The 26,426-nt window shown below is 38.5% G+C and overlaps 1 protein-coding gene across 3 annotated transcripts in view; it reads left to right on the forward strand.

Annotated features, from left to right (window-relative positions):
• The window catches only part of usp6nl (USP6 N-terminal like), a 60,455-nt gene that overhangs the window by 25,524 nt on the left and 8,505 nt on the right, over positions 1-26,426 (forward strand). For 2 of the 3 annotated variants that reach the window (XM_060889066.1, XM_060889065.1), the window contains 10 exons: positions 7,261-7,334; positions 10,975-11,057; positions 16,232-16,271; positions 17,612-17,692; positions 21,195-21,302; positions 22,443-22,552; positions 22,944-22,992; positions 24,167-24,287; positions 24,771-24,865; positions 25,863-25,928. In XM_060889066.1, the coding sequence (XP_060745049.1) occupies positions 7,261-7,334; positions 10,975-11,057; positions 16,232-16,271; positions 17,612-17,692; positions 21,195-21,302; positions 22,443-22,552; positions 22,944-22,992; positions 24,167-24,287; positions 24,771-24,865; positions 25,863-25,928 (827 nt within the window). Of the gene's footprint in view, positions 1-6,690; positions 6,750-7,260; positions 7,335-10,974; positions 11,058-16,231; positions 16,272-17,611; positions 17,693-21,194; positions 21,303-22,442; positions 22,553-22,943; positions 22,993-24,166; positions 24,288-24,770; positions 24,866-25,862; positions 25,929-26,426 lie in introns of all 3 variants that reach the window. The other variant, XM_060889064.1, reaches the window with a different exon arrangement.

A 26,426-nucleotide genomic window follows, 5' to 3' on the forward strand; every position in this document is an offset into this window, starting at 1 on the left:
ACATGTCGGCATCCGCTCAGGGAAATGATCAACAAAACCCTACAGATGCTGTCATAAAACATTTAGTGTGATAATGGTGTGGAGCACCCACTGGGTGCACACACACACACACACACACACACACACACACACACACACGCACACGCACACACAGTAAGAAGAAAGATGAATGAAGGAAGGTGGAAAATGGGGAAAATGGAAAGAAAGGAAAGAGCAAAAGAAGAAAATAATAAAGTGTGAAGGAAGGAAAATATTGAATAAAAAGAGAGAAAGGTGGAATAAAAGAAGGACAGTAGATAAGTAAAAAGAAAGCAGTAGCAAAGAGAGAACAGCAGTGTGTTGTGGTCATGTGAGCATGCGTGATACTAAATTATTCATCAGCTTCATTCACTGAGACTCAGCAGTCTGAAGGAGCTTTGGGCTTTGTTCCAATACTGTGAAGTGCCCTAGTCATGCTCCTGTCACTATTTTTCACTGGGGGATTTCCCTCTGCCACCAGAACAGCTGTACTAATATTTTACCTGCTCTGAGAATTTTAGAGGGTTTAAGGAGCTAGTCAACAAGAGCAGAAATCTTTGTAGTAACTTCTTAATTGGAATAAGATATTGTATTATAAGCAGCATTGTGTATAGTGTGTCCTGCTGATTTACTAACAGCTCACTTCATTTGTTCACGACCGACACGTCACGTAGATTTAATGTTGTGGAACATCCAGGAGACTTTTTCTGTTCTCACCTGACTTATAGCTCTCTTTCATAAGTCATTCTCTTACCATCTCTCTCTCTCTCTCTCTCTCTCTCTCTCTCTCTCTGTCTCTCTCTGTCTCTCTCTGTCTCTCTCTGTGTCTCTCTGTCTGTGTCTCACAGTTGTTTACTGTAGAGGATAGTATGTGGTTTGTTTGTGTTTGTGCACCATTAGTCTGGTATCTGTGTGTGTGTGTGTGTGTGTATGTGAGAGAGAGAGAGAGAGAGAGTCAGGTTGGTATGTGGTGTGTGGGTACACTGTACAGTGACGTGTCACTGAAGTCAACAAACAGTCACATTGTTCGAAGCGTCTCCATGTTAGTCTTCTTTTCCTCACGCTATCTCTTCTCCAGCTCCTTTCTTTTTTCACTTCTTCACCACTTCTTCTTTTTGGGGGTTATGGGAATTGCAGCTATTTTATTTTTTTAGGCCGAGGAGAAAGATGAGACGATCAAGGACAGTATGAACAGTAGGTCAAGTTGATTACTGTGTGTGTGTGTTGTGTGTATGTATATGTGTGTGAGGGAGAGAAAGTAAAAAAAAAAATGTGATGCAGAAAAAATGTTAATAATCTGCAGTTTTCTGACTCAACACACCTTCTCAGAGCGAGGTCAGGGCACAATGGCCCGACTGGTTCGAGCTAGCAGGAAGGCTACGGAAAATACGAGATCATCCTTTACAATCATAGTGAGCAGAAGAGCATCTCGGGACTCTCAAAATGAAAAACTTTGAGGAAGATGCGCTCCATCAGCAGAAGACCACATTGGGATCCAGTCTTTTTAGTCAAGAACAGAACTTTGAGGCTACAGTCATCTTTACTTGGCTTATACACACAGAACAGTCAAAGATTTGATTTAGACCCAGCAAATTAGCAAAGTTTGTCCAATCTACAGCTGTTAAATTGTTAACAATGCTAAAATCAGTCAAGATGCGACATGTAAAAAAGAACAACGGAAAGAGGAATAGAGTTCGCACATTTCAGTGTTATATCTAGCTATATATACACAGGACAGAGGACACGAGACACACTGCATGCCAAAGAGAACTGATATGCTGTCTAGAAGAATCCTTTTCCATGATTATACACAACACTGTGATGTTCTACACAATATTAAAATCCTTTAATTCCACGTATTATTATAATGTGCGGTGATGTTCATGCATGCGTTTTGTGTGGACAGCTTGTGTCTGTGTGTGAACACAATCTGTCTTTATGACTGCGATTTCTAACATTTCTGAGCACATCTGGGACTAAACAATGAAACCGATCAGCAGGTCATCCTTCATCTCTCGTCTGTCACGCCTCTCCGTCGTGGATGAAATGAAAGAGGGAGCACACAGAAGAAAATAAATGAGCTTCCAATCATGCTTTATTTTAATTTAGATCCCATGCTAGGAATGGTGGCTTATGCTGAGAGAGGGTACAGAGACAAGCATGAAGGTGACCGTGATTGAGACAAAGATGATGACCGTCGTATAAACGAGAAAGGAAGCTGGATATGGAGGCTGAATATGAGAAAGAGAGAGAGAGAGTGATGGATTGACGTAGATAGAAATAAAGACAATGAGCCGCGGAGAGACAGAAGCTTGTCAGGAAGCGGATGATCGAGCGGCTGCAGATTTGACAAATGAAAGATAGGAGACAGAGAGTCTTTCTGATAACTGGGTGTCATCACACATCAGCTTGGTTGTGTTCATGTGCAAGTTATTCTCCTGGGTTAAACTTCTCTCCTGAAACACTCTGAACCGAACTGGAAAAAAATGCATTTCATGTTCTTATCAACCTCCTTTCTTTGCCAAGATAAGAAATAAAGATATCCATTTCATTCTTGTCACACCTCCATGAAAAAAAGTACAAAACATTTTAATTGAAGTTTTCTCAGGAAAAATGAGCAAGCGTTCAAACGGGCAAATTTGGACTGCAGACTAAATACATTTCTAACCGCTAACAGAATGTTTGTGTGGAAATGTTCAGAGACTCTTCTGATTTCTACAGCAGTGAATAGTGTTCAAAAGGGTCCACACCAAGACCCGATCAATCAGTCAACAAACATCAGGCTTGATGTTTATGAACTTCCGCATTCTAGCATACATATTATTCAGGGCATTTAAAAAAAAGAAAGAAAGAAATCAATGCATCCGCTTTGCTAACTTTAAGATAAATAGAATATTTAAGCCGTGTTTTGTGAATTATTTACCAGGCAATGTCATTAGTGGACATCTTGGCATTCACTTATACTGAACTCTTATTTAATTTCTTTAATCGCTCAGATTGTTCATTCTTTCCTAAAACAATCAGCGGCGACTAGTAAGAAGGGGATGTGCTTATGTGAGTGAGAGTAATCTGGAGCTGCTACTATACGTTTAGCAAAGCGAGCAAAACTATTGGTTTTCTCATTCATTCAGAATACGTTTAAAAAAATAACGCAAAGCAATAGTAGAAAGATAAAGATAATCAGGCTGTAAGGGTTACATTTTTAACAGTGAATAACAATAATTTTAAAAAAAACTGAAACTGTTTGAGTGGAAAATAATAAATAAATATGGCTGTTTGTCTGAACTTTCCACTTTTAAACCATAGTAATTTGATGTTAATTTCAGCTGACATTAGTCATAGCAGTAAACACTTTGATATTAGTTCCAAGAATTATTACAGATGCCCACTTGTGGAATAGAAGTGTAGAGAATGAGCACTGTGCTATTTTTGGGTTTTGTGGAAGAAATTGGAAGACAAATCTTACACGCAGGTTTTTAGTCCCTTTTATTCTCTAAAAACAGTGGCATTATAAGGGAATACTAATATATTTACAGCCAGACACTTTTAACTTTTCAAATGCTGCATTTTGCTAATGCTAACAGTTCACCTGAAGCCAGTTGTTGTGCTGGTTTCCAGTTCTTGTTTGACATGTGAGTCAAAGCAAGCACTGACTGGTGTGTGTGTGTGTGTGTGTGTGTGTGTGTGTGTGTGTGTTTGTGTGTATTAGAAATTAAAGATGAAGACAAACATTGCTGTATGTGTGTTTGTCAGACAGTTTTATAGCACAGTTAGAAAGAAGCTAACAATTAGACTGAGGCAGAATGCTCTGTTTGTTTATTATTATTATTTAACGTTGTCCATGTTAGCATCTATGTCAAAACAAAGCCTTTGGTGTGTGTGTTGGAGATATGAGTGATAAAGAAAAGCATTGTCCTGTATGTGTTTGTCAGACAGACATTTGTGTTAGCAAGAAGCTAGCAGATAAACTGAGATGGATTGCTGAGTGCTATTGAATTGTTTGCTAGCCATGTTAGGATGTATCAAACTGTGTGTGTGTGTGTGTGTGTGTGTGTGTGTTGGTAGTGAAGACATTACTCTGTATGAGTCTGATTCAAGATCAGATTAGAAATATCCCAAGTTCTAAAAGTGTTGGTTATAACATTGAGAATGGCTCACAGTTCGACTTCTTTCGACTCTCCTTTAATTTTTTGGTATGCTTTTTAAATAAAAAAAACCTTGTGTCAGACAGTGTTGGTGTGTGTGTGTGTGTGTGTGTGTGTGTGTGTGTGTGTGTGTGTGTGTGTGTGTGTGTGTGTTTTAGAACAGTATGAGTGAAATCTGGCCAGCTCTCATGGCTGAGTGGCAGCATGAACAAAAGCAGCTCAGTTCTCTCAATAAGGCTTTACATCTCAGAGCTCCATCTCTCCAGTTCTCTTCACTTTCTGTAGCCGTATTGAAAGACTTAATCAGTATGAGCCTGTATTCCTGAACCATCCAGGAGTTTTGTTTGATACTTCTTTCATCCTGCATTAGTCATCTGTCAGAAATCGATTGAATGAATGTACACACTTTACTGAAAGCTAAGAGAACAGCCGGGGTTGAAATGTCCACAAACATTGTAGTAGGTGTAGAAGATGCCTGTGTAGCTAGTGGTTTTTTTTGTTTAATTTTTTTTAATTTTTTTATTATTTATTTATTTATTTATTTTTTAAGGTATTGACCCATTGGCATGTTGTTTACTAAATACAAATAATGAGCTTAGTTTTTCTCTAACATTAGCATGTACAGTGTGGGGAAATACGTTTTCAAAGACTTTTTTGTCATTTAATATATTCCAGTCTGTATATCTACTAATTACACACTTTGTCTTTCACTTTGTGCTTATAAACATGATTGTTTATGGTTGTAAATACGCTCACAAAGATAAACTATATAGCCAAATGTTTGTGAACACTTGACCATCACACCCCTTTGTGCTCGCCTTCATTAGTGTCAGAACTGGAACACTGGCATTTCATTGCACCGGCTGAATGGAAATGTACTTATCGGATATTTTTAATCAGTATAAACAAATTCATTATTATTATTTTTTTTTTCCAAAAAGTTCTTTTTTAAATTTATTTATTTTTTACCCCCCAACTTGTTTTTATGAATATATTGCCAAGAGTAGGATGGATGAAATAATTCTAAAAAAAACTTAAAAGTTTTAACTTAACTTAAACTTAAAACTTAAAACTACTTAAAGTTACTACTGAAACATCAGAAAACAAACCTTGCTACTTAAATACTTACTACTTGTAGCCCTGAATGTTGACTATCATCTGATTATGATACCACTTCTGTCACAAGACAAAGAAATTCATTGTTGAACATGGACACCCCAAAATATTGTGGGTTCCTTCTTTTGGTGTAATAATAAGCTCTACTCACCTCTGAAGGCTTTCCGCTTGGGTTTGGAGTGTGGCTGAGGGGATTTGTTAGCATTCTGTGTCTTTGCTTTGTGCACAGGGGCATTGTCATGCTGGAACAAGCCTGAGCTTAGTTCCAATGACAGAAATTAGAACTCTACTGTTTACAGTCATGTGTGTATTTGTTGTGTTTGTTGAAAAACAACATATGGGTGTGATGTCCTCAGGTGTCCCAATAATTTTGGCCATATAAGTGAATGTTTAAAAACTGACACTGTTGTTCTAAAGGTGATCGGACAACATTATGACCTGGAATGTGGTGTAAAATTCTCTAGAATTCTTGGTTTGGTGAAATCTTAAATTGTGGAAGAATCATGGCTGTTGGAAAGCTTAACCATAATCAAATTTAAGTTACTTATGTATGTAGTGAGTGCTCAAAACTCCTGGTTTATTCTGCGTTAAAGCCTGACTGACTGCCTGCTTGTTTTTCCCGATGTATCTTAAAGGCATAGCCAATATTTCGACTGCGAAGTGTGCATGCAGAAGACAAAGCAGCCCTAATTCATAATCCAATAACGGCATCCATGTGGGATTTGTGGGCAGCGTAGCACTGCGTATGAGGGAGCAGTGGCAGTGTGACCCGAGCTCATTCATTAGTTTAACTCTATTACACCAGAGCCAGAAAAGTGAATCACGTTGCTGCACTGGACCTGGAGTTTATTCTGTGGTTCTGGCTTTGGAAAATACTCCAGTACACACTTACACAGTGTTCTGTAAGTCCACACTGGATCAGTAAAGCCTTGCACATAACACCCACTCAGTATGTATGTGTGTGTGTGTGTGTGTGGTGTGTGTGTGTGGTGTGGGTGCAGAGACAAAACAGTAAGACACGATAAATTCTCTCAGAAAGGTTCATGATGTTCTTCTTGAGCTGTCTCAGTTTAAAAGATTAACACTTACTGTTCCAATCTCAGGAGCTGAAGTAATTTTGAGAAGACCACACTGACAAACAAGCGTGTGTGTGTGTGTGTGTGTGTGTTTTATATATATATGTGTGGATCAGGATCAGATGTTCCATTATAATGTTTGGTTAACCTATTAAGGCCTTAAGACTCCCTTCTCATCGCCCACATCTGAGGGTGGGCTACAGTCCAGCACCTTGTACTGGTGCCCACCAACATGTAGGCAATTAAAGCACACTCCCTCCCTTTATTCATCCCTCATTCATTCCATTCCTTGTTTCCTACCACACTGCAACTTCACATTCTCTAAACTCGCAAAGAAGCAGCACACAGACTGAGCTGTTCGACAGATCGATCTGGCTAATGAAGGACCTTGGTGGTGAGAAGCAAAAACACACACACACACACACACACACTCACAAACACAAAGTAATGCACACAAACTGTCAGGAATCTTATGTGTTCATTAAGTGAGACCTTTCCTGTTTGTGGTCACTGTGGTTGCATTAATTAGATCCAAGAAAATGTGCGTGTGTGTGTGTGTGTGTGTGTGTGTGTGTGTGTGTGTGTGTGTGTGTGTGTGTGTGTGTGTGTGTGTGTGTGTGTGTGTGTGTGTGTGTGTGTGTGTGGCTGTTGCTTATGTGTGGTCTATACTTATGTTGAAAATACACATAAACAGAAACAGGGCTATGAAGTATGGCATTTCCTCAGTATGGTATCTGTGTGCGCACTAATGAGGACCGAGAGAGAGTAAGTGGGTGTGGGTGTGGATGAGAGTGTGAGTGAGTGAGTGAGTGTGTGTGTTTTCTCAGTGTAATTTTGATTTTCTCAATTATAAATGGAACTATATAATTCTCTCTCTCTCCCTCTCCCTCCCTCCCTCCCTCCAGCGTCTGAAGGAGAGCAGGATGCTGCTGTGAAGTTGGATCAGGAACGGGCTGAAATCGTAGCCAGATATGACAAGGTGAGAGCGAGGCTCAGACTCGCATTGTTCACATTCCGAAACGATCCCACATTTTTCCGATCACACAGAGAGACTTCATCCCCTCCAGATGTGAGCATCAGAGCCCGTTATTATTCCTGGATTTCAGAGGAATTGTGTACGTGTTGTATCACGGCAGGAGAGTTTTAACGAGCCTGTAATGTTATATTGCCACAGACAGTAGCACCAGTTATGGGTTTGTATCTCCTGAATCACATTAAGTACATTTTTAGAAAAATTAGAATGTCGAACTCAGTTTTAACTCTTTATCCAGCACTAATGCACAGTCAGAGTTGCCATGATAACAAGCCAAAAAAGTACAACCAACTATTATACGTCGGAAATCTGGAAAAACAAAAAACTCCTTACCTTTCCAAGGGTCATCTTTTATTATCGATATTTATACAAGACTAGAAATGTTTCTTTTTTTATGTTCTGGTTTCTGTCTCTTATATTTATGCAGGGAATTGTACTTGCATTTAGATGTTGTTTATGTACCTGCTTTCAGACAGTTTTCTTCCCATTCAGTTAAAAGCAAACATGCCAGCGGTTTGAAGCTGTCTGAGCGCACGTCGGCCGCACGTACAGCTCATTTGATCTGATTTTCATGAATTTTTCCCAAAAATGTAATGTTTTGCTTCAGAGGTCACGGCCATGAACAGGACTACAGGGTTGAAGGCAGTTGGTTCAGGCATATGGCACGCAAAAGTGGAAGTCACAGTGGAAGTCTAATTGGTTGGATTCTACCGGATTTCCGGGAGACGTGTGTGTCGCGTTGGTTAACGGTCTGCCTGGAAACAAAGACGTCATGATCCTTAATTCCCTTATGGAAGAAGGAAACTGTCCTGTTTACAAATGTCATAATGAGCTCTTCTACACTTTATTTTTCCACTGGAATTTTTCTGCTGTATCAAATCCACTTATTTGTAAATATGAGGACAAACACTATAAGATCAGAAATCTTGGCTTCATGTTGTCGGGTTTGTTGTGTTGTCAGCTAACAGCGTTTCCTTCTTCTTTTGTTAAAAAAAAGCAAAGTTTTAAAATGTCATATTGACGACTTTTTAGGAGAAAGAGAAACATTGTATAAGTGTTATTTTTTGCTGAAATCTTCCTTTAATACACCATTGGGCTGAACATGAGAATCAGTCCAGCGGTGTATTAAAGGAAGGATTCAGCAAAAATAACGCTTAGTGTTGTATAATCGTGAAGATGGACTTGTCTGTTATTAACCACTCTTAATGAACAGTGCAGCAGATTTTGGTTGCTTCTTCCTTCCTAAACATCTTTAGCACTGTTTTTGGAATCTGATCTTTTTTTTTTTGTTATTTTGTGTGTGTGTGTCTCAGATTGTCCCTGTAGTTGAGGACATTTCAGAGTGTAATTGAGGGTAGGCATGATTGTCCATTAGGTGACTTACATGTTCATAAATTAGTTCCTAATGTTCCTTTCTGTTCTCCTAGCTCAAACACACACACACACATACATACATGCACACATACACACACACATACACACACACACACACACACACATACACACACACACACGCACACACATACACACACGTACACACATACACATACACACACGTACACACATACATACATACATACATACATACACACATACGCACACACACATGCACACACACGCACACACACACGCACACACACATACACACACGCACGCACATATTCACACACGCACACACATATTCACACACGCACACACATATTCACACACGCACACACATACACACACGCACACACATACACACACGCACACACACATACAGACACACACACACACGTTGTTTATGGCTCCTCTGCACCGTGCATATCATTCATTTTCGCTCACTGTTTTGTGTGCATGTGCCATATCACTTCTGGAATCGGGGCATTTTCTGTCCTCCAGCAATTAAAAACACCTTCCGACAGCTTTGTACTAGAGACCCGGATTTTCTCTCTTCTGATTCTTATTTATGTATTTTAATTTTACACAATTGTCCTATTTAATGCTGGATTAAAGTCATATCTTTATTCATTTGCACCGTAGCACATTTTACACCCTACTGTGCTGCCCAAGATAAAAATGAATGTAGTGTGAAGAAGGAAAGAAAACTACAGAATTAATTATTAGAAATTATTAGAATTATTATAATTATTAGAAATAATATATTGATTAAAATATTAATTAAGAGGTAATTTAAAGACTAAATGTTGTTAATCCAACATTCTATCTAACACTGTCAAAACATTTTATATGTTGATTTTCCTCATTTTAATTGGCTGGATTTTGATGTTTTTTTCACACTGGCTGCCATTCAGGTCACAGTTTTACATGAAAGCTCTCAGTAACATTACTGTAGTAACAGTGTGCACTTTCAAAATCAGGACTGTACGACAGACGCTCCACATAGTCATGATGTCCTAATGTTAGAACCTGTGTTTAGTTCAGCTTGAGTGTTGTAGCAGTCTGGGGGTCACAGTGCATGTCTGTCAAGTTGTGTTTGCTGAGAATGTTGGATCACTGAGATCTGGTGAATAAAAGAACAATGATTAATGATATTTGATTGTGCATGTGTGTGTGTGTGTGTGTGTGTGGGGCATCTCTACAGCAGCAGTTCCTTTCTGGGACTGTAATAGCATAATTATTAGAATCAAATTAGACACTGTGTGTGTGTGTGTGTGTGTGTGTGTGTGTGTGTGTGTGTGTGTGTGTAGCATCTCTATAGCAGCAGTTCCTTTCTGAGACTGTAATGACATAATATTTAGAATCAAATTAGACATTGTGTGTGTGGATGAAAACACAGCATCAGTCTTCTTAGTTCAGCCCAGATCATTCCTGTAGCCTTTCCTAAGGTGTGTCTGTGTGGTTTATTAATAAGAAACCCACTGTACAAATGTGCGTGTGTTTGTGCGTGCGTGTGTGTGCGAGTGTGTGTGTGTGTCTGAGAGATGCCAGGAAAGAAAAACTGTGGTACGTTTTTTGTTGGAAAACCTTCAACTTTGCACAGCTCCTGTCTTTGAGACTTGAGAAAGTCCTGTACAAAGTCAAGCTGAAGAATTGACTTACTTTTCATAAAAATCCAGATTCTTCTAGGACATTTTATCTGATATCCTAAAATATGATCAGTCCCCAGCATTTTTGTAGCGCTGGTTTACAGAACATAGAAGCTTCTAATTTCATGTCATTTACCAAACACTTGTTTGACATTCTTATTCAAATCAAATTTTGTAGTAAGTATAATTCTGTATGAGTAGTTTGGTTTGCTGTGTTCCAAACCAGTATATTAGAATTTACCAGTATATTAGAATTTACATTTTAAATACTTTTTTTTTTTTTAATGTTTGTGAATTTTAGGGACAGATTTGTGTGCCCTGTCCAATCTAATAACAAAGGCACCCCAGGACATGACACTAAATCACTCACAGCATGATGCCTTCACACTGCACATTTCCATGCACCACACATCTGATATTAATACGCATGAATATTTATGAGCGCTTCTCACCTTGGCTGCTTGCCCTCAATCTAAATGGCTGGTGTGTTTTTAACCCACACACACACACACACACACACACACACAACGCTCACTTTGTGTCTCCTTTCTCCACAGGGTTTGGAAGGTGGTTCGGTTGAGCCGTGGGAGGAGGCGAACTATGACCTCTACAAAGTGGTGGACCGCTTCGGCTTCCTGCAGTAAGAGTTTTGACTTCATATAGTTCTGTTTTTACACACTTCTCTTGCACACTCTGCTTTGTCAGTACCTACCCAACTGTACCATCTTCTCTCGATTGCCCCAGATAATTCAATAGTGCACCTTTAAACCTGTTTCTGTACTCCTATAAATATCTGATTGTACTATATAAGTTTACTAAACCTATTTATACTCTGATCTTCTTCACACCTTTGTACCACTGATACATTTACACTACCGTTCATAACTTTGGGATCACTGTTCGGGAAATTCCCTCGTTTTCCAGTTATACTGGGGCCTCCCACTCCTTTTTCTGTTCTGGTTCGAGCCAGTTTGTGCTGTTAAATGAAGGGAGTAGTTCCCAGCATGGTAAGATAACTTCTTACCATGAAAAGAAAGAACGAAAGCCTGGAAACAAGCCTACAACTCCTGATGCTTCAGTCCCTGAACTAACCTAAAGGAGGCCACTTTTAGTGCTCCCTTAATCAGTACAACAGTTTTTAGCTGTTGCCTAGTAATGAGTTAGCCTTATAAAATGATTAACTTGGATTAGCAAACATAACATGACAGTGAAACAGAGGACTGGTGTTCGCTGATAATTGGCCTCTGATCATCTGATTCATTTGGTGTTTAATAAAACATCAAATTGGATAAAAATGTTTAAAGAAAACTCTTCTGTGCCTCCTTCAACAGCCTTTGCAAATCCTCCCTCCAATATACACCTTTATAATCATGCCCATACACCTGTGCAAAAGTACAGTACTGTGCAAAAGTGTTAGCAAGGTGTGAAGAAGTAATTTTAATTTGAATCTTAATTGTTTTTTTTTTAGCAGTTTACAAAGTGCAAATTGAGCAAAGAGGGAAAAAAAATGTAAATCAAATCAATATTTGTGTATCTACGCTTTGGCTTCAAACCAGCATCTTGCACAATTTTACGTTTTCACATATTCAGGGATTTTGTAGGATCAGTGTCAGGTGTGTGAGGTTCTGGAAGACAGTTTCATGTCACAGGTCATACACCATGGCAAGACTGAGAAACAGACAGATATTTATCAATGCTGTTTTGCAGGCAAAAATTGGTCACACCAAGTAATGAATTGACTTGGATTTCTTTTCTTTTCATTTACTTTCTATTTTGTTTATCAATAACCCTTTTATTTGTTAAAGCTTTCTTATTTTTCAGCATTTTTCCACATCTTCCTAAAACGTTTGCACAGTATTGTATACATCCTTCATCCCCAGTCATCATCCTCCACTCTAACCTTTCTTAATGCTAAATATTATATGCATATCTCTGCATATCTCTGTTCCTCAGTACTCATTTCTACCCCGTTTTTGTACTTTTTCTAGTTGCACTGTAGATCTACACTCCACTATATACTTGTAAACTCATATATAGAGTATACAGGTGTATGGAGTGTTTTCTTGACACACATCTTTTGTACTTCTCTATTTTCCTTATACATCTCTGTACATTTCTATATTTCTCTACACTTTTATATACATCTCTGTTCTTCTCTATATTCTTCTGTATGTACCTATACATTACTGTACATCTCTATACTCCATACCACTATACATCTCTATACATATTTATACATCTCTGTACACCTTTCTACTCAACACCAACATACCCCACTATACATCTCTATACATCTGTATACATCTCTGTACACCTTTCTACTCAACACCAACATACCCCACTATACATCTCTATACATCTTTATACATCTCTGTATACCTCTATACTACACACCACTATACATCTCTATACATATCTCTATACCTCTATACTCCACACCACCATACTCCTCTGTACATCTCTATACATCTCTTCTACACACCTATATAGACTACTCTGCACATTTAAAAAAAATTCAAAAAATTTGAATATGGTGACATGCCAATCAGCTCAAAACACCTACAAAGGTTTCCTGAACCATCAAAATGGTCTCTCAGTTTGGTTCACTAGGCTACAAAATCATGACGACTACTGATCTGACAGTTGTCCAGAAGACAGTCATTGACACCCTTCACAAGGAGGGTAGGCCACAAATATTCATTGCCAACAAAGCTGTCTGTTCACAGAGTGCTGTATCCAAGCATGTTAACAGAAAGCTGAGTGGAAGGAAAAAGTGTGGAAGAAAAAGATGCACAACCAACCGAGAGAGCCGCAGCCTTGAGAGGCTTGTCATGCAAAATCGATTCAAGAATTTGAGTGAACTTCCCAAGGAATGGACTGAGGCTGGGGTCAAGGCATCAAGAGCCAGCACACACAGACATGTCAAGAAATTTAGAGAATCTACGGGGTATTGTCAAGAGGAAAATGAGAAACAAGAGATCAAAAAATGCAGATGAGCTGAAGGTCACTTTCAGAGAAACCTGGGCTTCCATACAACCTCAGCAGTGCTAATCACCTCCATGCCAGGCCGAACTGAGGCAGTAATTAAAGCAAAAGGAGCCCCTACAAATTACATATACAGTAAATGAACATACTTTCCAGAAGGCCAACAAATCACTAAAAAAAATTTTTTATTAGTCTTTTGAAGTATTCAAATTTTTTGAGATTTTATAGGATTTTGTTAAACGTGAGCCAACATCATCACAATTAAAAGAACCAAAGACTTAAACTACTTCACTCTTCTGTACTCCTCTACACAGCTTGCATACACCTCTATACTTCTCGGTATTTGCCTGAGCTTCTCTACACACTTCAATACTCCTGTACTAAGATCTGTACAAGTGTCTCTATTCTTTTTTTACACCTCTATACGACTGTATGTACAAGTGTTTATACACCCTTACAGCCTTCTGTATACCTCAATTTCTCTTCTTTCTTCTGGCAGGGAGGTTTGTGGCTTTCCCAGGCTTCTTAAACAGCAGAGTATTATGGGATATTTATAGGGTGCCACATGTGGCTGGCAGAGAAGGAAGCCACAATCATAGGGTTTCAAATAAAAAGGGAGTGTGTTCTGGCAGTGGGAAAGAAAAGAGGATGTTTGAATTTTAGAGAGCGTATGCCTATGAAATGATAAATAACAGGTGGAAAAGGGTAGGGTTTTTGGAGTGGGAAATGTTAAACACCCCTGCTGTGAGGGGTGGGATAGGCGCAGAAGGGAAGCGAATGATTATCATCTAGGTAAACAACGGAACAAGACAGCAAGTGACTTCACAGTATGCCAGCTTTGCTATACTGGCTGTTAACATCATGTGGAATGTGTGTGTGTGAGAGAGAGAAAGAGAGTGAGAGAGTGTTTAATTCCCTAATCATAATAAAACCATGGATACATAGAATACTCATAGTTCAGTCCACACATTTATATAGACCATAGCGTGAATAAACAGCGCATCCATATAGACGGTACAGTAGCATGGGACACATCAACAGTGCTCTATTAAATATGAAGCTTTTGAGACCTCCCTAAATGTCTGGATGCCATAAAATGTTGGCTGGCTTACAGTTTTCTGCTGTTAAATGAAAGCAAAACTGAAGTCATTATTTTAGGTTCGCCCACAGTTTTCTCTACCCTTGAGGTCCAGTCCAAATAAGCATGTCAGAAAGTGTTGAAGTCTTGAAGTCTCAAATGTAGATTTTACAGATGAATTAATGCTGTTGTTGACATGGAAGCGTCTGTCATTTAAGGTCTAATACAAAAGAGAACATTTTCTTTCTCTGAGACATTTAAACGGAGATTCATGCTCTTGTTACAATACAGATAGTCTGTTACAATTCTCTGTTTGCTGGCCTTCCTCAGACAGCTTTATCTTGCTTCCAGCAGCTACATTTTTCCATAAAGAGAGAACATATTTCTTCTGTTTTGTGGCGTCTCTTCACTAGCTTGCTATTAAGTTCAGAATTGATTTTAAAATTCTTATTCATGTATACAAAGCTCTTGCTGGTCGCCCTTCACAGTACATTATTGACCTTCTCCACTCCTACTGTTAAACCAGAATGCTAAGATCTTTTAACCAACTGCTTCTATCTGTCCCCTGTTATTGTGCTAAGACAAAAGCTGAGCCAACTTTTTCTGGGCTTGGTCCTAAACCCATTTTTTGACTTATTTTATTTAACTTGACATTGTATAATGTTTTGAATAGCGCTTTGGATCAGGCGTTGTCGTTTTTTTTTTTTAAATGTGATCCTAACACTACCTCATGGGATGTGAGAACTTTCGCTCTCACAGATACCTCCTGTGAGGTTATCTCACTTCTTGTAACCAGTGTAGCAAAAGTTTTTTGCGGTCGTGTGAGTTGTTGTCTTGTTCCATGGACCGGTGTGTATTGATGTCCTATTGTCCAAAACCACAGTCCTTATTCATAAACACCTCACAAAAGTCAGTCCAATGTGTGTCCCAAATGACACACCCTCACCACTATAAAGCCTATGAAAGCCATCAGGTGTGTGGTGGAATTGTGGTGGCAAATAACTGAACAGGGTAAGTGGGACACAACAGCAGTGGATGATGATGATGATGATGATGGTGAGGCATTTGCGGCAATGTTAAATATGTGTTGCGACAAAATGATGCTGTGTGAAATTCTGTGGTGGGTTATTTCCAAAAGGTAATTGCATTAGTTTGCACTGCCTTCTGGGTAAGATACATTCCTACGGTGGTCATGTAACCCAAGCAAGTTAAAGTCATGGCTCATGGCTCAGTATGAGACAGCAGTGCTTTAGCATCCCTTCTCAATTCCTGCTATGAATAACCCCAAATGTTTGACATGGAATGTTATCGTTTCCTGTTTGTGGAAATGTCAGTGATTCCTCTCTTTGAACCCGGTCGAGCTGAGTGGCGTCACGGGTGACCCGTTGTCATAGTGATGTTAATTTATCCAGTTTGTCTACTTCCTGTGGAACAGACTGTTTCTCTTTTTTGGTTCACAAGTGCCTACGTGTGTCCTCAGCAGCATGACAGTTGAAGGATTTATCGGTTTGTACCAGTTCCCCTGTAGTAATGCCACTCTAATGCTTTAACCTACAGTTACCGGTGTAAAATAATTTCCAGGTTTAACTGGGACATATTGTGATTTCCGAGACATTTCTCAGAGGAAAGCAAAATAACAATTGGAGAAATAGGTTTGCTGTTGACAGAATGATGAAATAATGCAGCAAATTTTCATGAATTTGTGTGTGTGTGTGTTTGTTTGTGTGTCTCCTTGTCTGTTTTTCTTTTAGTGAGAATGAACTTCCAGACTCAAATGCCATAGAGGAAAAGGTGAGCATCATGATTTTGATTTTTGTTTTTGTCTCAGTTAATCACTATTCTGAATTAGAACCGAGTGTGTGTATGTACCGTATGTGGGTGTATGTGTTGGTGTGTCTGTGAAACTGTGCTCTGTGACATGTCCCCCAAATTTTGCCCCGAGAATAGATGGATGTCTTTAAAGCACACTAATATAAAAATAATAACTACTGTTTACAAAGCACATTTAAAAACACAAAATACATTTCTGCACAAAGAAGCAGTCAACTTTCTAAGATATATGCAGATATCAACTTTTTATGTAACTTTGCAGACCTATATAAATATTTATATTTAAAATGTTTTAGTAAAGCTTCTGTATGAAACTAAAATCTACCTGAATATCTTGCTGATTATTATTACTGTTATTATTATTGTTATTGTTATTGTTGTTCAATCGTAGTCTTTTTTTAGTTGTTCATATTGTAAAATCATGTTATGACGAGGTTGTTGATTTGATCTTTTATCAACACAATAACCTTCAGCTAGACAGAAAGGTATTTATTTAGTTATTTCTGTATTTTTACTAGTTATAGCGATGACCCATGAGGTTTATAAGTTGTAACTGTTGAGGATACAATGAGTGGATTTGTGGATTTCTAAATGGATCACACAGAAATGTCTTCCTGAAAAAAAAAATGCGAACATATAACAAGCGTGTAAAAAAAATGCGAACATACAACAAGCGTTAAGGAGTAAGCAGTTTTACCTGCAAGGGGAGGTACACGGGGGAGGTACATGATTACCGATGAGATTCATGTAATAAGCTGTAAGAACTGAAGAGAAAACGAGCTTGTCTAATTCAGTGCAAACACACAGCTCCCTCAGCGATAATGCTCTAATGGTATTCTGGGAAATCAACATGGCCATGTGTTGTTTATGCAGAGGAAGGGAGTGAAACGTGGCATTCTAGGTCCGTGCTATCAGCAGCCATTAGGGAAAATTACACAGATGCTTTATCTTGTTGGGAATGCTCAGGTAACTTACTTTTATTCAAATGAACAAAGCAATAATCATAAAATTCTCCAGAGTCTCTTTACTTGAGCAGAAGACAGAATCTGAAGTTACACAGTAGACAGGACATTTAAACTGGTGATGGCCAGACTGAAGTAATGATGAATAGCACTGAATACCGAGCAGTTATAAAAAATATAGTGACTGATAAACATCATCTTCATACTCAACAAATGATTTAGTGACCCCATGGCTCTGTGGCTTGAATATCATCAGATCTAGTCTAAACAATGGTAGCACACTTAAATTAATTCATTAATATGTTTTATTGTTTAATGGCATTTGTCGTTTTCTTTCAGCAAAAGCACCTGGAACTGGAGAGGACAGAAAAATGGCTGAAGATGCTGAAAAGCTGGGACAAGTACAAGAACAGCGAGAAGGTGTGTGTGTGTGTGTGTGTGTGTGTTTCCCCTGTTTGTGAGCTACCATTAAAAAAAAACAGTCTAGATAAGTGACTCAATCATCCAGGACCAGTCGTTACAAGAAGATAGGAAAATAAGCACTTCCACCATTTCACTTTTGAGGAATATATATAAACATTGTGTAATATTATCAGGGGTGCAGTTGAGAACTGTTTGATAGCAGCAGCAATTGTGAAAATGCATCTGGATGATGGCAGTGTGCAGTAAACACAGAAGAAAACAAACACAGCACCTTTTTAAGATGATGGTTTGGAAATTGGTCCGGTAATTTTCAGCTGTCGATCCGCTGCATCTGACCGTATCTGAGGCTTTTACACACTGTACGATGCAGTTTCAAAGCAAGCAAATGCTTGCTAGAACTCAAGGGCATGACAAGACAGTGTGTTAGTGTGGTATTTTGACACAAGAAGGAAAGACAACGAGCAAAGGCAGTTCTCCACTCATTGCATGATCGTACCAAACATCTCCAAACATCTTTTTTTTTTATTACTAAACTTTTTACTAGACAGCTTTGTATAAATCCAGGTTCAGACCCCAATAGTAAAACTAGAGGCCAAAATGGAGGCGAGCGTCTTCAGGGTGACACTGGAAAGTGGGATTTTTGACATGAAACTAATAAAATAAAGAAAGGCAAATAAGATGAACTGTCTTGATAATAATATAAAAGATCTTTTGTATCACCATGTTGGGAAATACTTGATGAGCATAGAATAATTACTCTTTGGAAAGTCTCAGTCACTGAGGGAGGGACATGAATTGAATGACCGCATGAAAAGCAGCAGGAGACACAGTAGCAGGAATGTACAAGGTTTCTGCAACTGAATAATCATCCAGGTCTGGAGGCAGAGACGTCCCACAGCGGGGAAAGTGTCTCAGGATCACAGTCTAATATCAGTATTAGGCTGTAGGATTGTTGGGTATGTTGGGAGTGTAGAAAGAAAAACAGACAAGATTTATTATCACTTCTACAAGTTTAGAAGAGTAAAGATCCACTGGTAGTATACATTTTACCGTATATACTGTATATTAATATATATATATATATATATATATATATATATATATATATATATATATATATATATATATATATATATATATATATATATATATACACATTATTTGGTCTGAACAGATGATGTAGGGCTTTAAATTCTTGCCCCAGGGTTGTTATGAAGCTCAGGGAAATGGAATCCTTACATGGTTATCTTTACATGGAGTTAACAGTTAATCCTGGTGCTTCATCTTGTACGTTCCCAAACCCTTCTTTAACATCCTTATTCGCATATTTGCAGCCATGATTGGATAAAAACATTGGGGCCGCTTTAAATAACGTCTTGTCTCACGATTTGTCATCATTGTGGAAAGTCTGTTTAAGTTCGTTGTGTCTATAATTGACCAGGCATTCATTGATATCCAGCTTCTGCTAATTTTATCATTCGTTTTTAGGCATTGAAGATGAACTCTGGGAGTCCTGCAAGAATGCTTTCTTTGCCATTCCAGATGACTTTATTAATAAGTTATTTGAGTCATTGCCGAGACGTATGGAGTCCTCCAAGCTCATAGGAGTCGTACACAATATTAATTCTTTTTCCGCTGCACCATGATTTTATGTTCTGTACTGTACATTATTTTTAAGTGCCAAGACTTTTGTCTAAGCAAAATCTGACCTTTCTATCCTAATTAAAAATCAAGGCATGATAAGATTTTATTTTGGTAAAATAAGCGTAATCTAGACGCCTTTGCCTTTGATATAAGCCACTTCCGATTCCAAATGATCAACTAGAAGTCAATTTATTATTTGTTGTTCCTACAACTTGGATAGGGAGTGTATAAAGCACGTGATATCTTGGATAGGGAGTGTATAAAGCACGTGATATCTTGGATAGGGAGTGTATAAAGCACGTGATATCTTGGATAGGGAGTGTATAAAGCACGTGATATCTTGGATAGGGAGTGTATAAAGCACGTGATATCTTGGATAGGGAGTGTATAAAGCACGTGATATCTTGGATAGGGAGTGTATAAAGCACGTGATATCTTGGATAGGGAGTGTATAAAGCACGTGATATGGGCACAAGCTGTTCAGTTTCGGATGCTAAGCATTCACACTGTAGACGTTAAGCCGACACAGTAGAGTGGGATTAAAGCTGCAAAACAGCTGCTAATCTTGCTTAAGTGCAGGACTTGATAAGCTGTGCTAACTCTAAATTACAACTGTGTATCGTTCCTGTAGCCAGGGTTAAAAGCAAGGCTTAGAAGGACAATTACCTGGGGTTAAGGGCAGTGTGATATGATTAAGAGACCTGAGACTCGAGAGTTCGTTGATGATTGGTCTGCATGTTCTGTCTAACTGTTGTTCCTGCTGCTTTCAGGTCATCCTGCAACTCTTTTCCAGTGTCTACTGACTTCATTAGTTTATAAATCTTGCGTGGCGTACCCTTAAAGAGATGATTAGTTTTACTGTTTATTGGCTTCCTTTCAAGTATATATATATATATATATATATATATATATATATATATATATATATATATATATATATATATATATATATATATATATATGTATGTATTAATAATGCTTTTCCTCACAACTTTAGGACACCATTATTACAGATATTTTCAGTTCATACAAGTGCTTACTGAATGAAATGGAGTTGGAAGTAGGGTTATTAGGGCTTTATGGTATTTTAACCAAGTCTAGAATATCACAGTTTTCAGTGGCCAAATATAAACAGAAACCTGGTTTCTCTCGGGTTCCTGTCCAAATACTAAAAAGTCTTGAGAACCACCAGATCTTTATTTTTTATTTTATTTTATTTATTTATTTTAAGTGACAGGTAAGCATCCAGTTATACAGGCTGACACTGTAACCACCTTAGACCAGTGTAGAAGGTACATGTCCAATGTTTCTGCTCTGTACAGTATATACGTTACTCATAGTTAACAAAAACATACCATAAATTCAAATTATTGTTAACCCAGACTGGCTGGACAAGATTTAGAAAAGCCCCAGTTCTGTTCTGAGATGGAGAGCGAGCATAATGCAACCTTTTCATCTAAAACAGGACGACGGTGATTTGAAATGCTTACAGTAATAACAGTGTGCGTCTCGAGGAACCGTACACATCCCATATATATCCCGAGCAAAAATATCTCTGATTGTAACGTGTGGTGTTTAATCATACGATGGCTCAGGCAGCACGAGCAGCATTTCCCGCAAAGCTGAAATGAAACCTAGACATATCTGTTGTGATTTTAGTACAGGGGATGGAGTAAATAGCATTTATATTCTTGTGCCTACTACTTATAAAGTCGATGCAGTACTTCACTAAAACTTATATTGCACAAGAACATGCACATTGTAGTATAAGATACAGCTAATCTTATTGCTAAAAACAAAATACTGTGTGTGTGTGTGTGTGTGTGTGTGTGTGTTTGTGTTTGTTTGTTCACAGCTGGTAAGGAGGATCTATAAAGGAATCCCACTACAGCTTCGAGGACAGGTCTGGAGTCTCCTCCTTGACGTCCCCAAAATAAAAGAGGAGAAGAAGGACTTTTACGAGGTATATACACATGCTCACACAAACGCACAAAAAATCCACCCTGAAGTATGATAATGTTTTTATTGATATATTCGTGATATGCTTAGTGATTCTGCTAATCTGTTCATCAGTGCTGCATGACAATGTTTACGAATCTCAGACATATGTAACGGCCAGTTTTCACTTTTACCGTTCAATTTCACATCGAGTCCAAGTTTTATTGCCTCCACTACTTCCAGGTCAAACAGAGTACCCGAATGCAATAGTGCTATATGACTATACAGGTTGCGGCTCGGTTAGTTAACGTTCTGTGTGAGTTCTTTGACTCGACGGTAGAAGCTTTGGCAGCCGATCTGTTAAAGCAGAGCGTACAGATCACAGAGCTGGACACAATAACTTGGAATTAGGAAGTCAGACCTGTTTGGATTGTGATTAATGCAAATACGCACATTTACAGTGTAACACATTTAAAGGTCAAAGTTGTTTACTGTTGATGCTGTGAGCAGCCATGTTGATTTTTTTGTCAACTTGCTGAACTCAGAGTTGACGAGACCTTCCAGATTTCTTCAGATTTTTTCTTCAGTGTATCTTATTGATACACACTTAAGACACTCAAAAAAATGTAATTAGGCATGTTGCTACTTTTAACAGCATTCACTTCCATATAGATCACTCAGTAACTGAACAACTGCACCTACAACTGTAGATCTGCAGAGTGGTCTGCGGTCTCACAGACAGACAGACACACACACACACACACACACACACACACACACTATGAATTGTAGCATTCATAAACAGCCATCCTGACTCTCCCCTCCTGTAGTCTAAAATGCAGTACTTCTCCTTTGCAAAGCTACAGAGAATACACTCAGCAGTAATTTTCTGAAAAGAACACCTGGCACAGTTAGGAATGAAACTTTCAGTCGTGTGTGTGTGTGTGTGTGCGAGTGTGTGTGCGAGTGTGTGTGTGTGCTGATGGCACTGCAGACTGCCCTCCTCTCTGCTGTATGATTGCTATTTCAGCCGCAGTGTTGATTTCATTTAGTTAAAGTTCATTTTTATTAATGAGATCTCTTTTATACCCCTCTCTCTCTCTCTCTCTCTCTCTCTCTCTCTCTCTCTCTCTCTCTCTCTCTCTCTCTCTCTCTCTGTCTGCAGAAGCTGAAGATGAGAGCAAGATGCTTGTCTCCTGATATTCGTCAAATAGATCTGGACGTGAACCGCACATACAGAGACCACATCATGTTTATGCGCCGCTATGACGTCAAGTGTGTGATGTACACACACATGTAACCTCACTTTCTCTCTCCCTCTCACTCTCTCTCTTTCTCTCTCTCTCTCTCTCTTTCTCTGTCACACACAAACACACTCGCACATTGCAGTTGATACTCTACAGAATTTTTATAGAAAAAAAAAAAATTATATATATATATAATGCAGTACAGTTGAAAGGGGGATAGAAAGGGAAAGAGAATGAAAGATGTGCAGACGGGGGTATTGGGAGTAGACTAAATGTTGCTCGGGTGGTTTTTCCAATGTGTGGTGCCTGTTTTTCTAACACACACAAGCAAACAAATTAAATGTGTGTGCGCTAATTAGACCTTTTTCTAAGACCATTTTTATTTATTGAAACGTGTGTGGTCATGTTTGCATTTCTAGGCAGCAGGACCTCTTCCACGTCCTCACGGCATACTCTATGTACAACAGGGTGAGTCACTGCAACATCTGCACCATCCTTATCTCTGACTCACTGACTTGATTCAGAAGAGAGCTCAATTAACGCCAAGATCAAGACTGTTACTCTGAGAACGGAATTGCATTAATCTGGGTAATAAGTGTACAGTTACAGAGAGAATGAGAGAAACCGAACTATTCTGATTCTTTGTGTGTGTGTGAGAGAGAGAGAGAGCACAGAATTGTGATCACTGTCTCTTAGATTGTGAACATTTGAGAAATTAACACAACATAGGGACATTACAGCGATATGTGACACAATGTCAGGAGCCGTTTGACCAAATTGTTGCACCCACGACATTGACGAGCTGGTTTGTATGACATGTAGCACATCTATGGTGATATTCCATCTCAAATATAGTTGAGAAACCCCACTGATCTGCCATCTAGTGGTCATCTAACGCACATTCTCTCTCTTTTTTTTTGTTATAATTCAAAACTCACTGTACACAAGCCAGCTTGATGCATATTTCTGATGTTATGTTATGTAACGCATTAAAGGCATGATGGGAACAGGAAACATGAAGAAAAATCTCTGTTTTAGAAATAAAGTCAGTCGGACTGGAAAAAGGGCATATTTGATCAAGGTATTGGCACATCTCTAGATCAGAGGTGAACAGAGCTGCTAATCTACACCTAGTACAAGTTAAGCCTAACAACGTCTTCCAGAGGTTTATAGCGAGAGATTTATAGTGAGATATATGTACAGATCCATGGTGTAATGTAGGCCCAGGGGCACTGTATCATGGCTGACCCTGTGCTCCAACCCCAGCTGTCTTTGTTTCTCAATGTAAATTTTGTGACACGGTTGGTGAGTTGCACATACATAATGAAGCAAACTCATTAGCTTGTATTCAGTGAGAGGATGAATTCATGCATGTTAAGCTGATGCATTTGGCTGTATAATGCGCTGGTGCACAGTTTTGGAACTGCAGCTGCTCTTGGTAGGTCTCAAAACTCATATGGGATCATTTCAGGCTCATGCATTTGCTTAAGAGCAATTGAAGGTCTCACACGCTTCTGGAAACAGATGTATTAGATGTACTTGAGAGAATATGAAATTATGGCTGTACATAACTAGGATCCTGCAACACTTTACTGAAGAATGGATCAAAGGAAATATCCTACGTGTGTGTGTGTGTGTGTAGGAGGTGGGATATTGTCAAGGTATGAGCCAGATCACTGCTCTCCTCCTGATTTACATGAATGAAGAAGATGCATTCTGGGCTCTGGTCAAGCTGCTCTCAGGACAGAGACATACGATGCATGGTACGTATACACACACATACCTCTACACAAACAATTTATACATGATACATTCACACACATTATGCACAGCTATAACACAACTGACCAAATGCTTATATTTAGTTTAAAAAATGAGAATTGGACAAATTTTATATCATTAGGATAAAATGATTGAATATGTGGGGAGAATGTGTGGATTTGTTCTAAATTACTGAGTGAAGCTTTACTATATTAGGTTTAGTCATCTTGCCAACTTGTTGCACCGAAACATGCAATTATACTCATGTAATTACTACTTCTATTATTTATTTATTTAGAAAACAATATAGATGTTTTCATCAAGTGTTTTATGCCAAATTACCTTGCTTTTATTTCCTGCTTCTAACTATAGAAAATTTGGGTAAAAAAGTGTATGGGATGAATACTTCTGCAAAGCATTGAGAATACACAACTGATCCTAAATAACAATAGCACTAAAGTGTGTGTCTGTGTGTATTTGTTAAGGATTTTTCGTGCCAGGCTTTCCAAAGCTGCTACGCTTCCAAGAGCACCATGACCGTATTCTAAAGAAGATGATGCCTAAACTTAAACAACATCTGGTAACACACACACACACACACACACATGTCTTATTAATTTAAATACACACCTTAAATTAAATACACAAGTTTCTTTTGGATTTTATGGTCCTCATAGTATAGACTTACAGGCTCATATAGATAGAAATCTTGTGTTAGAATCTCACATGCACTAATAGCCAGTTAGTCACTGTTATATATGATTATACTGTATATAAAATCATGAAAAACGGCATCATTTGATCAGCAACACAATCATCATATGAGCAACTGAGTAACTCAACAGGCCATGTTCTCACCACAGAACATGTGATTACACTCACGTTGTAATGTAAATATAATAATATATTAGAACAAGCGCCTTACTAACGGAAATGAAAATTCAACCTGACCAAGGTCATTTTTTTAACTCTGAAATCCCAAATTAAATGATTATTGTATGAATTAGAATAGAAACTCTGAAAACACATCTCACTAAGCTCAGCTAAATGTCGATGGATGTTTAATTAATAGGTAAGATAAGTGATGAAAGGTAACATTAATAATAAATTGGAACTCATTAGTGTGTGTGTGCGTGCGTGTGTATGTGTGAACAGATTCACTTAAGCTAATTAACAAGTCTCTTTTTAGCAGAGTAAGCTTAGCATGTACAATAGCGTAACAAACTGCTGCTGCTCAGTGTTTATGTATTGTGGGTGTACAGTGGCTGCTATTATAGTAAATATTTATTGTGTGTTGTGGAATTTATGTACATGAATATAGTCATTTTAGAATTTAGCCCCAGGAACAGCAGAGTTTTATTTATTGTGCAGTTAACACTGTCGAATGGAAACTAAGCACAGGAATAAACATGAAACATCTCTAGAGTAGAGAATAGTAGGTCGGGTTAGAAAATGTCATAACAAACCTGTGTGTAGCTGAAATCACAGCTCTGTGTCAGGACATGGAAAGTCAGCTGTTGATTAATCACCTTACAAAATGCTTTTTAGTGTGCGATTTTTCATTTTTTCTTCTACAGGACAACCAGGAGGTTTTCACCAGCCTCTATACCATGAAGTGGTTCTTTCAGTGCTTTCTGGATCGGGTAAGAGTCTCACACACACTGCGTTCTCAAACCAGTCGTTTTCAAACCAGTCGATTACTTGAAGTTAGGGCTGAATACTATATTAACATATAGTATGTTCAGTGACATATTTTCCCAACCTCTTATTTTTGTAGAGGACAACATTAAATGGCATCTAAGACGGCAGCAGTGGTGCAAGGATTCAGTTATTCAGTTCGGGAAACTTCTAGAATATCGTTTTAGGCAGACTTGGCGAAACAGTCTAAAAGAGAGAAAGTCAGAAGGAGAGAGAAATGGGGAATGAGAAAGAAAAAAGGAGGATGAAACCGATAGAGGGGGGAAATGGACAGAGAGATAAACAGAGAGAGGAACCAGGAGAGATGGGGGAAATGGATAAGGAGAGGAAAAAAGAGGGACAGAAACAGAAGACATGAAGGAGATAGACAGACAGGATTATGTAGAAAAGTAGAGGGAAAACAGACAGATGGAGAGAAGAACAGATATAGACAGAGAAACAGA

This window comes from Tachysurus vachellii, chromosome 16 (assembly GCF_030014155.1).
Source record: "Tachysurus vachellii isolate PV-2020 chromosome 16, HZAU_Pvac_v1, whole genome shotgun sequence".
In the NCBI taxonomy this organism is placed as follows: Eukaryota; Metazoa; Chordata; class Actinopteri; order Siluriformes; family Bagridae; genus Tachysurus; species Tachysurus vachellii.